General features: G+C 53.4%; 1 protein-coding gene across 2 annotated transcripts in view; it reads right to left on the reverse strand.

The window, feature by feature from the left end:
• COL22A1 (collagen type XXII alpha 1 chain) overlaps nt 1-15,168 on the reverse strand; it is a 261,951-nt gene that overhangs the window by 180,272 nt on the left and 66,511 nt on the right. For both annotated transcript variants that reach the window (XR_011389346.1, XM_051844068.2), the window contains exons 8-12: nt 13,820-13,900; nt 12,666-12,788; nt 8,494-8,538; nt 5,541-5,603; nt 1,525-1,563 (exon numbers count right to left, since the gene is read on the reverse strand). Coding sequence is in view for 1 of the 2 variants with exons in the window: in XM_051844068.2 (XP_051700028.2) it covers nt 1,525-1,563; nt 5,541-5,603; nt 8,494-8,538; nt 12,666-12,788; nt 13,820-13,900 (351 nt within the window). In the remaining variant the exon portion in view is untranslated. The remainder of the gene's footprint in view (nt 1-1,524; nt 1,564-5,540; nt 5,604-8,493; nt 8,539-12,665; nt 12,789-13,819; nt 13,901-15,168) is intronic.

The raw sequence follows: 15,168 nt of genomic DNA on the forward strand, positions 1-15,168 counted from the left end.
GGGGGGGGGAGTTCATCGTGAACAAATGAAGACACAAAAATAAACCTTTGCATAACGTTTTCCAGTACAGACAACCACTGTTTAACGATGGGCTGACCAGCATTATTAACTCTCTCTCTCCCTCCCCCCCTCCTAATACACACTCTTATACACACACACAGCTGGGGTCATATGGGACATCTATCTTGTAATAATGTTCTAAAGATTTGATAAAATGTTATCTGCACGTTCTAAGTCATTAATAATTTTCCTAACAGTAGTTTTGCTGACGGCTGCTGCCTCGTTCAAGAGTGTCACAATGCCTTCTACCCTCTGCCCACTGCACAGCACTGCATCTGTGTCCAGTCTCCTTACAAACCACACATGCTTAAGCCCTCATGCACAGCCTTGAGTCACCACCTCCAAGTACACCTGGAATCCAAAGTATCAACTCCAAGGGCTTCCACAGGAGAAGACACACGCGAAAGCCATTTCTACGTTAATTGCATGCAGAGGCACCCGGGGGAGAGGATCTGCTCTGTGGGGCTGGCATGATCCCTGCAGAGCAGCAGGTGCCTCCGAGACCCAGCAGCACCTGTGCTCCCACTCTGCGCCTGTGTGGGCTCTGATGGCATCACCCATGTAAATGTGCCCCAGAATTCTTGGGCTGCCTCTCCAGGGAAAAGGGAGGGCTTAAAAACTGCTGGTATGTGGGGACATGGCTCTCTACTTCCATTTCTCCAGTGCAGAAGGAATTCCACATTTCCCCTCTGTTGAGCCTGCGCCTGTTATGATGAGGGTAAAAGAAGATGCGACACTGAGAGCTGTGGAGAACATTGTTAGGCATCACATGAATTCTCCTCCATCCCCAGGTCTTTCCAGCCTGGTTGCCGCAGCCAGCTGTGTCCGCTGTCCACTCCCCTGTAAATCCTGCAGTAATCACCCAACTCTTCCCCGTAAAGCGCTCTGATGGCTCCTCTCGGCTCCATCTGGCACCTGCTATTGGAATGCACTCAGGTGTGTGACCGTGTGCAGACCCTGTGTCGGTTCCCACCACTGAGGAGGAAGCCTGATCAGGCTGTGATCATCAATGCTGGGTGCCCAAACCCTCTCCAGCTCCGTTCCCCACTCTTGGGACACTAAGAGTCCTTTGCTAGTCTGGACTGCCCACATCTGGGACACACATTTCCCTCCGCTTTGCCCTCTGAATCCAGCTCACGCTCTTCACTCGGCCTGGGTAGCCCTACCCCCAACACCTCCACCTTCGGGTGCAGCTCAATTGTCAGCTGCTCAACACGTTGAGTCCACAGGACACATGGGTCTCGCTTCTCACTGCTTGCAGTCTGCATTTCCTGTCTCCATCTTTCCTCTCCCTGCCGCCCAATGTGCATGTTTCAGCTGCCCAGGGCAGGTAGGACACGCGCTGAGGCTGGGCACCTGGTGCACCTGCTCCCCACCCACACTCTTGCCAGACAGCACAAGGGGCACACACACCTCCCCCAGACCTCACCCCCCCGTTCTGTTCCCTGGCGGGGGTGTTCTTACCTTCTCTCCCTTTTCTCCTTGGACAAAAGGTCCCCTGCCCTAGAGGAAGGTAAACAGGAGCAGAGATTACTTCCAAGCCCCACCCGGGCACGGCCGCGCCTCGCGGTGGAAGTGACCGACGCCCCTTCCCTAGCTCCACCCAGAGCCTGGGAAAGCCATAGGCACGAGCATCCTCACCAGCACCGTCCCGCAGAACATTCCCGGAGACTCTGTTACTTTATTTTAAAAGATTTATTTATTTGAAAGGCACAGTTACAGAGAGGCAGAGGCAGAGAGAGAGAGAGAGAGAGAGGTCTTCTATCCACTGGTTAACTCCCCAAATGGCCGCAATGGCTGAAGCTTTGCCGATCTGAAGCCAGGAGCTTCCTCCGGGTCTCCGACGTGGGTGCAGGGGCCCAAGTCCTTGAGCCATCATGTTCTACTGCTTTCCCAGGCCATTAGCAGAGAGCTGGATCAGAAGTGGAGCAGTCAGGTCTCGAACTGGTGCCCATATGAGATGCTGGCACTGCAGGTGGCAGCTTTACCCACTACACCACAGCTCCAGCCCCTCAGTTACTTCAGATGTCTGTTTTTGTCTCCAGGAGCGCTTTACTGGAATACAATTTCTATTCTAGAGAATTCACCAATTTAAAACAGACAACCCAATGACTCTTAGTATATTCACAGAGTTGGACAACATTTGCCAGGATCAAGCTGATGTCTCTCTGGGCTACAGGTTTGGGTTTGAAGTATTTTCTCTGATACTCGGACGATCACTCCAGGCTTCGTTTCTGTTTTCGGAACACATAGTTCCATTCTCTGTCAACCTCTTTGTGCCTCTGAATCTACACTGAGTCTCCTGCAGACAGGACGCACACAGATCTTACTCTGACATCCTGTCGGAAAATTCCCTACAGTTTACTTCATTCATTGAACACACTCACACGTATGACAGGTAATGATATCTACATATGCTTTACTTTTTTCAACCTGTCTCACATCTCTATTTTTGGTCCATTTACTCTCAACTTTTTAAGTTTGTATTTACTTTTAAATTAAGCATGAGCTGGCACCGTGGCTCAATAGGCTAATCCTCCGCCTGCAGCACCAGAACACCGGGTTCTAGTCCCGGTCGGGGCGCCGGATTCTGTCCCAGTTGCCCCTCTTCCAGGCCAGCTCTCTGCTGTGGCCAGGGAGTGCAGTGGAGGATGGCCCAAGTGCTTGGGCCCTGCACCCCATGGGAGACCAGGAGAAGTACCTGGCTCCTGCCATCGGATCAGCGCGGTGCGCCGGCCACAGCACACCGGCCGCGGTGGCCATTGGAGGGTGAACCAACGGCAAAAGGAAGACCTTTCTCTCTGTCTCTCTCTCTGTCCACTCTGCCTGTCAAAAAAAAAAAAATTAAGCATGTCCTAGGTAACACTTGACTCTCCTTAGTGATGCTTTCACTGTAGTTTTTGTTGCCACATATGTCTTAACTCAGCAGGACCCCCAGACTTCCAGTGACACACAGCAGCACACGCTCCTTTTTAATCCTAATCCCCTGCCCCCTTTGTCAAGCCACTGTGTTTGTACATATTACAGGCATTTTTGTCAAGCATCCAGCAATACGCTGCTATGACGGTTACTCTGAACTTAGCCCCCCACTCATTCTGGCCCCCATTACTGCTGATAACTAGTTGGCTGATGACTAGTTGGCTTATGACAAGTTAGCTGATGACTAGTTGGGTTATGACTAGTTGGCTGATGACTAGCTAGCTGATGACTAGTTGGCTTGGGACTAGTTAGCTATTAATCTTGATGTAGTTTCTTGGACTTGATGAGTCACTTTTCTCTCTTTCAGCTTTCAAAGCTTTTTCTTGTGTTCCTGAACTTTTGGGGTGGTGTCTGTAAGCGCAGATTTCTCTGTGATGATCCGAATTGCAGCTCATTGAGTATCTTGGCGGCAGTCACCCCTTCATCAAGTCTGGGGTATCCTCGGCCATCACTTCTTGGAGCACTTCCCTGCTCCTCCCTCTCGGTACTCTAATTTCCAGCTTGCACACCCCGGTGCACACCCCGGTCCTCCACATCTGAGAGTCCGCCCATTTTTTTCACTGCTCTTTCTGTTCTTCAGCTCACGTAATCTCCACCGCTCTATCCTCAGACAGAGTCCTTCCTCTGTAAGCACAAACCTCCTGTGGAGCCTCACCACTGATTCCCCCAACCCAGTTCACTTGTTATAATTTTAAACTCCAGATGGCACCTGGCAGGCGATACTGATGACGATTCCACCTTGGGAAATGGGGTTCTGGTGCACATGCGTGTTTGTACTCCAGCTGGCCTGAGGCCAGCGGCTCTCCCCGACTCCGAGCCAGGTTCTGCTGCTCGCCCTGCCTGGGAGCCCAGCTACAACAGGCAGCAGTCGATGGAGAGGGAGTCTTGTTCCAGAGGTGGAGGAGAGAGGAACAGGCCTGGCATTTCGTATCCTCCTGCACCCACGTGCGTAGCTGTGAGCCACACTTGTCTAAGTGACCACATTTCTCTGAGCTTCAGCTTGTTAACGTGCAAGGCAAGCATCCCACAAGGCCTCAGCTCACCGTATTGACAACAGATTTAGGGAGCATAGAGAATGGCGCACTGAGCCAGAATACAGCAGGTGCTGTTCACATTCCCCTGTCACCTGGTGCCAGCAGGTGTTTGCTTTCTACACTTAGTGGGCAGAGATGCACAGCACAGGGGACAGGGCTCAGAGCGAAGCAGGCAGGTGCAGAGCCTGCCTGTCTTGGCCACATGCAGCCTGTACCATCGAGGGCAGGTGGTTCAGGTCTGAAAAGGCAGCATCATTCCCAGGGGAGACGTGATGACGCCGTGTGAAGCTTGGTGTAAGGAGTGAGCGAGCGAGTGTGCATGAAGCACCTGAGCAGAAGAGCAGATGGGCATCTCTGACATGGGCTCCTGAGGGGACTGCACCTGCCTGGCTCCCTTCAAGGCAACAGACTGTGTCTCACTGTCTAGCACCGAGAGTCAGACTGCACTAAACTCAGTACAGTCACACCAAAAAGAGCAACGGTCATCCGCTACCTTCCACCATGGAATAGCTGGGGTTCTCATTCTGCTAAAACAATGTTCAGAGAGGTAAAGAGGCCTGCCCAAGGCCACACAGCGAATGAAAGCTGGAGCCAAGGACAGCTATCGGTGCTGCCGATACTTCCTGTATGGTGCCGTGCTGGAGGACAAGGGTCAATGGACCAGAGAAAACGGCACGCACTCTGTTTCCAACACCGTTCTAAAGCGTCTGCCTGCATTAACTCCTTTAACCCTCAAAATGCAACTGCATGGGTTTTTTTGTGAACCCATTGTGCAGATACGGAAAACAGAGAGGTTAAGCACTGCGGTGGAGCCAGAATGCGTTTCCCGGCTTTTTCAGCTCCTGAGGCCCTGCCCTGAACCGTGACTTGCTCGTCTCCAGAGGTCTTTCCTGAACTTGTATCAGCAGCATTCACCCTGCAGCTGGAGGATCCATGAACACAGTTCATGCTAGGCCACGTGTCGGCGATGCTGTGACGTCACCAGGAGCCCCCTGATGGTGGGATGGAGGAAGTGCAGCTGGTGTGGAAACACTGGAAGTCAGGCAGATTCCCTGCAGAGTCTGACACCAGCTCAGTGTGGACGCTGAGACAGCAGGAGGCAGGCTGAGCGGGATGTGACCGGAAACAGGGCAGATGCGTTATTCTCAGCAGAGGGAGGAGGTGTGCGATGGTCAGAGTGAGGAACACACCACAAATGGCCAGTCTGGGTGGAGGATCATGGCTGGGAAGCATGGGCTGGTGACGGCGAGGCTAAGAGGCCACAAGGCCATGTCCAGCAGACTGTCCCTGGCCAACGAGAGGAGCCCTGGCTTCAGCCTGAGGGTGCTATGGGCACTGTGGCTGGCACCCACCAGATAATCAGCCCACACTTGCTGATCTGCAAGACTGAAGTGGGGTGTTGGGGACCCAGGGTCTCCCACATCAGCCAGGTGGTCCAGCCGCACCCAGAAGTGGCACGTTACTCACCGTGTCACCTTTCTCTCCCTTGGGTCCAGGAGCACCCATCAGTCCAGTGGCTCCCATGTCCCCCTGAGGGTTGAAACCAGAGACGAGCATGCGTTAGTTTCTCTGTCAGGGCTCCTGCCCACACAGGCGCCATGGCCAGACTGGCTGCAGCCCCCTCGAGGCAGCTGATGCTGTCATGGCCACCTGCACCATGGAGCCACGTGACCCACTTCTGGGGAGCAAAGAAGCATCCTGTCACCCTCCACATCAAGATTCCAGGGACTAAGGCCAACCTGGGAAAGCCAGTGCAGGAGAACACTGCACACTGTTCATGTGAGCAGGGGCCAGAATCTCAGAAGGGGCAGCTCTCCTGCCTTGTGAGCCCCTACAGGACAGGCGCAGTCCCCAGGAGAGAGCCCCCATCTCAGACACCCGTTCTCTGCTGTGGGCCCAGGTGCACCCCCGGGGTCTTTGCTCCTCTCCTGTGTCTGACAGCAAAGGGCTGAGGTTCTGGCCTGGCACACTAGGTGAGGCAGAATCCCCCACACTCCTTCCTGCAGGGCCCACGAGAACCCTGGGCCACCCTGAGCTGTGCCCCTCAGCACAAGGGGCACCCTCACCAAGGAGGACAGGTGGACAGGGGGAATGTGTGAGTGCGTATATGTGAGTGTTTGAGTGTGTATCTGTATGTGTGCATGTATGAATATGTGTGAGTGTGTATGTGTGTGATTATGAGTGTATGAGTAAAACTGAGATATGAGTGTGTGTGAATGTGTGAGTGTGTATGAGTGTGAGTCTGTGTGCATGTGTATGTGTGTGAGGTGTGAGTGTATGTATGAGTGTGTGAGGTGTGAGTGTATGAATGTGGGAGTGAGCATGTATGTGTGTGAGTATATGAATATGTGTGAGTGTATAATTGTATTGTGAGTGTGTGTGTATGTGTATGGGGGTGTGAGGTGTGAGTGTATGATTGTGTGAGTGTATGTGTAAGTGGGAGTGAGCATGTATGTGTGTGAGTATATGAATATGTGTGAGTGTATAATTGTATTGTGAGTGTGTGTGTATGTGTATGGGGGTGTGAGTGTATATGTGTGTAATTATGAGTATAACTGAGTTATGAGTGTTTGTGTATGTGTATGAGTGTGAGTCTGCGTGCATGTGTATGAGTGAGGTGTGAGTGTATGAGTGTATGTGTATGTGTAAGTGGGAGTGAGCATGTATGTGTGTGAGTATATGAATATGTGTGAGTGTATAATTGTATTGTGAGTGTGTGTGTATGTGTATGGGTGTGTGAGCTGTGTGAGTATATGAGTGTATATATGTGTGTGAGTGTATGTGCATATGAATGTGTGACTGTGTATGTATGTGACAGTGTGAGTGTATGTGAGTGAGTATGCGTGAGTGTGCATGTGTGTGTAAGTGTTGGGACTATGAGAAAGCGTGTGGGGCTGGGTGTGAGCATGTGTGAGTGTAAGTGTATATGGGCTGTATGCATACATACAGGAGTGTGAGTTCTGTGAGATGCGTGTGCATGTATGCACATGTGCACGTGATCATTATGGACAGTGTTGTAAGAGTGAATGCATATGATGATGTAAATGAGTGTGAAATGATGTGTGTGTGAGTGTGTACAAGAGGGAGGAAACAGTGTGGTGTAAGCCCATGACTCCCCGCCCCGGCAAAGCCAGTGCAGAGAGGCAGGGGAGAGGATGAGATGAGGAGGTGAAGGAGGCTCCTACAGGTCAGGAGGGAGGTGAGAGAGAGAAAGGGACAGAGAAGAGGATGGACAGAGGGCAGAGAGGAAGGCCAGCAGGAGGGGGACGTCCAGCCAAAGGTGGCACATGTCACCAGACCAGTGCCTTCACCATCCTCAGCCCTCAGTGTCACAAATGCTGCCTCTCATGCGGAGTTGGCACAGCATTTGGTACCATTCATTCAGTAAGCATCGACCCCCTATTCTGTGCTGGACCTTGCATTAAAGCAGTGGGCACAGCCAAGGTAATCGAACCACAGTGCTTTCTGGAGCCTGGCACACAGCAGGTGTATGGCAACTACCCCCGGGGATCCAGCGGGAGAGGAGAAAGCAGCAGGCAGAAAGGAATCCACTGTATCTGCCCACAGGTCTACCTGCACCACCAGACTCAGGTGCTCGGGGATGGGGCCTGTCTGAGCCTCCCCCAACCCTGGAGCTGACTGGGGCCTGGCCCTGTGCAGGTGCAGAAAAATGATGTGCTGAAAGACAGACTAAGACACTCGGAAGGGGAGGGGGCTGCAGGGAGACACAGAGAAAGACACAGGTGGGGGAGGGGAGAGTAAGGCTCATGGAACTGCACTAGGGGCAAGGGACCTAAGAAGGGACAAGGAGTGGGAGAGGAGAGAGGCCCAGGGGTCTCCATTTGTCTCCACCACGCTCAGCCTCTCTGTCAAACAGCTGCCCACAGCCATGCCACAGCTGGCACTCAGCACCCAGGCTTTAGCTGCTTGTGGGCACTGCCACCTCTCCAGGTCTCAGTTTTCTGAAACCAAAGCTGCAACAGAGAAGGCGGCCCCTTAGGCCCCATAACTTTGCAGACCTGAGGAGGCTGGAGGGGAGGCAGGTGGCTGGTGACCCAGGAGAGAAGTCACCCCAGGGAGCCCCCTCTGGCTTGTACAGTTAGTGAGCTTGCAGCTTTTATGTAAAAAGACTTTCACGCAATTTACTTAAGTCTTAAAAGCCCAACCCTTGGCCACTTTTGGAATGCAGCAGCTTCAAGGGACTGATGCAGAGTTAACCAGCCATGGAGAGCAAGGCTATCGGAGCTGAGTTCTGAGCCCAGCCCTGGCCATCACACCCTTCCTCGCGCACAGTGACACACTGAGAAACAGGGGCCATGAGACTGGCAGGCGCCAATCTAATGGACTTGTCTCTTCCTGACACGGAGACCAAGGCTAAGGGACACAGGCTCTGAATTGCACCTGTGCCACGGGCACCGACCTTCAGACCAGGGAGTCCCACGGGGCCACTGGAGCCCTTTTCACCCTAGAGGAAGGAAGACACAAGGAAGTGAGTCAGACTCCGCTTTCATTACTTTCTCCCCTCTCTCATCATCAGTTGGGTATCCACTGTGTGTGCTCAAAAGCCGGGCACTTAGTGAGTCCAGTGCTGACTGGTGAGCTGGCTGAAGGAATTGGCTGATGGAGCACAGAGCCCCCGTCCCTGAGCCGCAGATCCATGTCACGGCCTCCAAACCCGGCACAGAAACATGAGAGCCACAGGGTCTCACTGACGGCAGCAGCTGGAGGGCAGAGCAGGGAGAAAGGCCAGCTGTTGGCCCAAGGTCACAGGGAAGAGGGCAGGCAGCAGGGATGGGTGAGTATCTGAGCTGGTGGATTTGTTAATATCAATTTCATCATTCCACATGGTACACACTCATGGACTCACTCTCTACTCCACGAATATATACAATTTTTAAAACTTTTACTTATTTTGTTTGTTTGAAGGACTGAGACAGACAGAGAGAACGCCCATGTGCTGGTTCACTGCCCAATGCCCACAACAGCCAAAGCTGGGTCAGGCCAAAGCCAAGAGCTAGAAACTCCACCCAGGACATGGGAGGCAGGGACCCAAGGGCTTGAGTCAGCACCTGCTGCCTCTCAGGTTGTGTGTGCATCTGCAGGAAGCTGGATCAGAAGTGGAGGAGCTGGGACATGAACCTGAGCTTTCCAATGTGGGATGTCTCAAGTGGAGTCTTAGCTGCTAGGCCAAATGTCCACCCCACCTCATAAATTTATAAAATTATAACGTGCCAATATACAATATAAACAAATACATAAGTCTCCACCCAAAACCAAACACTGACCATGGCCTATATTCATCTGAATATATCATGGCATCACTGCAATTCAAAGGAGAATTACGTAGCCTGCTGTTGATTCTTACTGTTTCTGTTCACTAAAATATAAAACCTGCCTAAGAGCTATTGCTAAGCACAATCTTTGTTCAGTCTTAAAAATGTGTAAAAGATCGCATTACTGGATTTAAAAATGGGATCTGCAATTTGTTGGTGTGTGAAAATATAAAGTTCATGGAAAATTAAACTAAAAGATAAGTTTGTTTTAATGCAAGAAATATGGTATCAATGTACAGTTTTTGTCAGGGCCAGCATCGTGGCACAGCAAGTTAAGCTGCCGCCTGCAATGCCGGCATCACGTATGGGCACCGGCTCGAGTCCTGGTTGCTCCACTTCAAATCCAGATCCCTGCTAATGCACCTGGGAAGGCAGCAGAGGTTGGCCAAAATACTTGAACCCCTGACACCTGCGTGAGAGACCCTTATGGAATTCCAGGCTCCTGGCTTCAGCCTGTCCCAGCCCGGGCCACCACAGCCATTTGGGGAGTGAACAAGTGGATGGAAGATCTAACACCACCTTTCAAATAAACAAGTAAGTAAATAATCTTTTAGCAGCATACAGCTTTTTTCATAATATGCATTTTCCATTAACTTCCTAGAGTTCCCTTACATTGCATTACTAAAATCAAACACAACACAGCCCATATGGTTTTACCTGTGGAAATGTCACATTACTGTAAAGGAAAGTGACACCACACCCATTCACCTGGGCGCACCCACCACACTGCACCCCTGCACTGGGCCACCTTAGGAGCAGGCTTTCAAATGTATCCCAGCTGTCATTAGCACACACACAAGGATGCACAGCTCCCACTGTTCCCACCAGGCTGCCCTGTGCATGGTCCACACTTACCGTGGTGTTTGCTTGCACACATGTCAGGTATCACGTGGACCTCACTAAGAATCGAGAAGCTTTGCAAAGTGAGTGAACCACTCACTAGGAACCACTGAACCAAAGTCTACCTGTGGCCAGAGTTTTGTCTCCAAGGGGCAATTCTCAGCCTCCCTGGCCCCTGCGTTGCATTTTTGATAGAAATGAAGATGGAGGGGTCAGAGGCGATGTCCACTTCATGAGAGGGTGCAGGCTCTTCCCCACTGACCTCGCTGGTGCAGGGCAGAAGCAGGCCACCTGTGCCTGGGAAGCTCCCAAACAGACTGACAGGAAGCTCTGAGGCTCCCAAACCAGAGTGGGCTGTGGCTCGTCTCAGCCCCTGGATCCATCTGTCTTCAAACCTCAGGGCAGAGCACAATGCACACAGCACACAGCAGTGCTCATGGGTCCAACACGGAGCACTGGCTGCGCAAGGGCAGGGCTGCTGGGCCGTGCCACCCAGACTGCGGCTCTGAGGTGACCGACAGCCTTGAGCAGGAAGCTGGTCCCAGGAGGAGGAAGAGAGGGTGTGTTTCCTTACCCCTGTCCACCCACCTCTCCAGCCCTGACCCACGTATCCATCGATTCAGCCATTATAGGGCAGCCTTCTCTCTACCAGGATATGTATTAGCCACGGAGAACACAGACATGAAAAGATTCGGTCTCCAGTCCTGGGAAGTCACGATCTTGGGGAAGTAGACAGGCAGATGTTTTCAGTCAAATGGGTCTGGTTGAGGGGGCACAGGGACACAAAAGGAATACGGTGTCTCAGAACTGGCGGGTGCTGAAAATACGGATCTTGAGTGGGTGGATGGCGAATAATGGAAGGAGAGATGGGAAGAAGAGAGGGCAGGAGGGGAGAGGTAATGTGCTCTACAGAGATTCCTTGCAGATGTCTGGAAAGGAGGAGGCAGGAGGGAGGAAGGGAGTGGGGAGGTGGCAGAAGGCACCACACACCCAAGTGCTGGACAGCAAGAAAGAGCCCCAACCCTGCAAGGAGGCAGATGCGTTCGCCTGGCCTGTAGTGGAGGGGGAAAGGGGACAGAGAGGGGGCCAGAAGGCACCCAGGGATCCAACATGGGACTCTTAAGGGTGGCAGTAGTGGCCTGGGGTGGGGAGGGGTCTCATTAAACCACACTGAGGTCCAGTCGGGAGCCCCCTGCTGTTTGTACACCAGAGAGGGGAAAGACGGGGGGGGGGGGGGGCAGGCTGGCTTGACCCCAGAATCCCCTCCTGGGGTCCTGCCAGAGACCACAGGAGCCTTGGGTGGGACACATCCACAGCACAGGCATGCATAAAGCTGGCTTTGGCCACACTCCCTGGCACAGCCTGCGTGTGCACAGCGGCAGGAAGCAAACCACACATGGCCACCGCCCCTCTCAGGGAGGGCTCTTAGCTGCTACAAGGGCCCCAAAGGACCAGGGGTCAGACAGCTGCTATTTCACACACGTGCGAGAATGGATCAACAGACTGGGCACGGCAGACCTCAGCCTGCCGGGGCGGGTATGAGAGGAGCCACTGCCACACTGCGAGTGCACAGCCTGGCTCCTTCCTCTGCCTCCCCCATCCCCTACCCGGACAGCCAGGCCTGGGGCGTCTCAGCTTCAGCCACTGCCCAGAAAAGCTTTAGCTACAGCACAGCTGGGCTGGCTTTCTCTCGGCCTCCCAGCAATCCGCCCAGGGCTCCTGAGGGCTCCCTGCTCCCCAGGGCTTGGCAAGGGAGGGCTTGAAGGCCAAGCGAGCAGGAGAGAAGGGAAACCTGCCACTCAGATGTCTAAAGTGCAGCCACTCCAGTTCACTTGAACTCTCGCTGCACCTTCTCATCAGGAGCTGCTGGGTGGTGGGCAGCGCCCAGCGGGTGTCGGCCCAGCAAGTCCCATGGAGATGTCCCCAGCATAGTTCTGTCATCCCTGGGGGTGAGTTTCCTTACCCAAGGTCACTGGTGCACACACACAGACCAACTCAGAGTTCAGAAACATAAGGAGCCGCTCAGCGTAGCCTAACAGTCGGCAAAGGCACGAACTTGACTCAGATATGTGCAGAGTGTAACACAAATGACAGGAGACTCAGAGGAGAGAGAAGTGAGCCGACCTGACCCTGCTTTGCTGTCATATTCTGAGTCGTACTCTTGAATGACATCTCGGTGGGTTTGGTTGCCCTTGGGTGGAGCCAGAAAACCCTCAGAACACATGATTAACTCCAGGAAAACATTAATCCCAGCCTGCGGCTCTCCCTCCCAGAGCACACAAGTATCAACAAACAGGGGATCCAAAGAACATCCCGCCCAGGGTGCCAGGTGCATGATGGGAAACTCCCAGCTCAGCCCCTCCTGGCTCTGCTCCAGGGAGTGGGCCGAAGGCCAAGGGGCACTGTAGCTGGACGGTACCTTTTCTCCAGGTGGACAGGAGCAGTTGATGGTCTTCAAAAACCCAATCTGTTCACTGCCAGGCCTGGGAAGCTGCGGGGGTGGAGGTGGAGGTGGAGGCTCCGTCACCACAGTCACTTGGCACTGCAAGTAGAGGACAAGGGTCAGACCCGGGCTGCTCGCCCAGCTGGGGCACAGTTGCCTGAGCTCTCAGGGTTCCAGGCCAACAGATGGGGCCTCAATAGCCTGGGGATGCCTGAGCACAGCGTGGCTGGGCGGGAGGGAGGGGCAGGTTCCCAAAACCCTGCAGCAGACATTCCTGGCCAGCTCAGCAATCTGTAGCAACCTCTTAACCCCTTAAGCCTCAATGTTCACCTCTATAGCATGGGCACGAGGACATTTCCATCATAACCTCATAATATTTCACAAAACAGTACAGGAAAAGTTGTACCTCAGAGTCACGCACACTAGATGCAGAAGAGTGAGTCATCCTTACCCTTTCCCCCTTCCACTCCCTCCCCTCTCCCTGCCCTCACCACCTTCCTGTCATCCCTCAACTTCCGATGGCACACACCCAGTGATGGCTGTGCACTTGCATCCCACAAGAACCCCGACACACGCGCACCAAGTGCCTGCCGTGTTCTGGGACCACGGCCAACCTGACACGGCATGCTGGCTTCGGTCACCAGCACTGGGAAGCAGGCGATGGCTACTTCTGTCTTTCCACCAAGCCTTGGAAGTCGGATTGGGTAACAGAGGTTGGGGTGGGGGGAGGCAGGGTTCCCAGGCTGTCCATGTCCCCACCTCCCTGTGTTGCTGGCAGCCTGGGCCACTGCAGCCTCCCCCTCCTCTGAACACTGGTGGCACTGACAAGCACACCCTCCTTAGGGACACCCTGCAGGCTCTGCGTCCTGTGCTCCTCATAGCTGGGACTCATCGTGGCCTGTACCAGTGTCCTGCTGACCAAGGCACCCACTGCAACAGCCTTCAAGGATGAGCCCGACCTGGCTTCCCCAACCCACACCCTGATTGGCTGGGAACCAGTACCAAGCCATGCATGGTCCCTGGGCTCCTCCTCAGGCCACACTCTGATGGCCAACATGCTCAGGGCCTTGGCTGTGGTCCCAAGCCCTAACCCAGCCCCTCCCAGCCACGCCAGGTGAGAGTCTGCTCACCGGACCGGAGGGGATGTCACAGCAGGTCTCCAGTTCTGCATGCCGGGAGTCACAGTAGATCACAATCCGCTGCAGGTCAAACTGCGGAGGACACAAGGAAATAGGAAGAGTGTGAGGGGAACCCCGTCACTCCTGCTCCCATGCAGGGGTGACGCACACCGAGCTCCGCTGCTAGGCCTCGGAGGGAGCCCATGCAGGTCCTAGCACATCACCTTCTAAAAGGGACAGCCCACACGCATGGGAAGATCAGGGCACACACCATGGTTTCTCTGGAGTTTCCTTCTGCTCTGAGGTCCTGCATACAGTCTCCTCCTGTCCCCGTGTCATCACTGCTCTACTTAAGTCACGCCCTCAGGCGCTGTGGCATAGTAGGTTAAGCATCCGCCTGCAGTGCCAGCGGATTCCCACATAGGCACCAGTTAGAGTCCCAGCCACTCCTCTTCCGATCCAGCTCTCTGCTGTGGCCTGGGGAAGCAGCAGAGGATGGCCTAGGTGCTTCAGCCCCTGCACCACATGGGAGACCTGGAAGAAGCCACTGACTTCGAACTGGCCCAGCTCTGGCCACTGTGGCCATTTGGGGAGTGAACCAGTGGGTGAAAGACCTATGTCTCTTTCTTTCCCTTTCTCTGTCTGTAACTCTGCTTCTCAAAGAAATAAATAAAATCTTTGAAAGAAAAAAAAAAAAGAACCTCCCTTATTGATGCTACTGCAACAAGTCTCCAAAGCTCAGGGCGCCCACGTTCAGCACCTGCACGTAGTTGTCCGAGCGAACGTCTGAGCTAAAATGTGCACCGCTCATCACCTCTGGTACCACAGAACCTTAAAGTACAAAAACCTTCATAAACTTAAGGGGCAGTGGAGAGAGAATGGGCAGTGGCCAGGAGGGGTGACTTGTGACATTCCACAGTACAGAAGGGCAACAACTCACTGTGTAGCTGAAAACAGCCAGGACAGCAGGGTAGAGTCCCCAACATAAAGACATGAGAAGTCTTCCAGAGGATGGATATGCCAGTTTCCCCTATTTTGTCCTTATATGTTGTAGACAGGTATTAAAATATCTACTATATCCTACACATATGTGCAACAAGTCTTATTTAATTGGAGAAACAGAGGAAGAGTGCTCCCCTATTCACTGGTTTACTCCCTAAATACCCACAATGGCCAGGGCTGGGCCAGGCCAAAACCCGGAGCCAGGAACTCAATCCAGGTCCCCAACATGGACAGCAGGGACTCAACTCCCTGAGCCTTCACCTGCTGACCCCAAGGGTGGGCAAAGTAGGAAGCCGGACTCAGGATCAGAACCGGGACTTGGACCCAGGCATTCTGTGCCATGGGCATCTTAAGTAGCA

The sequence above is a fragment of the Oryctolagus cuniculus genome, chromosome 6 (genome assembly GCF_964237555.1).
Source record: "Oryctolagus cuniculus chromosome 6, mOryCun1.1, whole genome shotgun sequence".
Taxonomy (NCBI): domain Eukaryota; kingdom Metazoa; phylum Chordata; class Mammalia; order Lagomorpha; family Leporidae; genus Oryctolagus; species Oryctolagus cuniculus.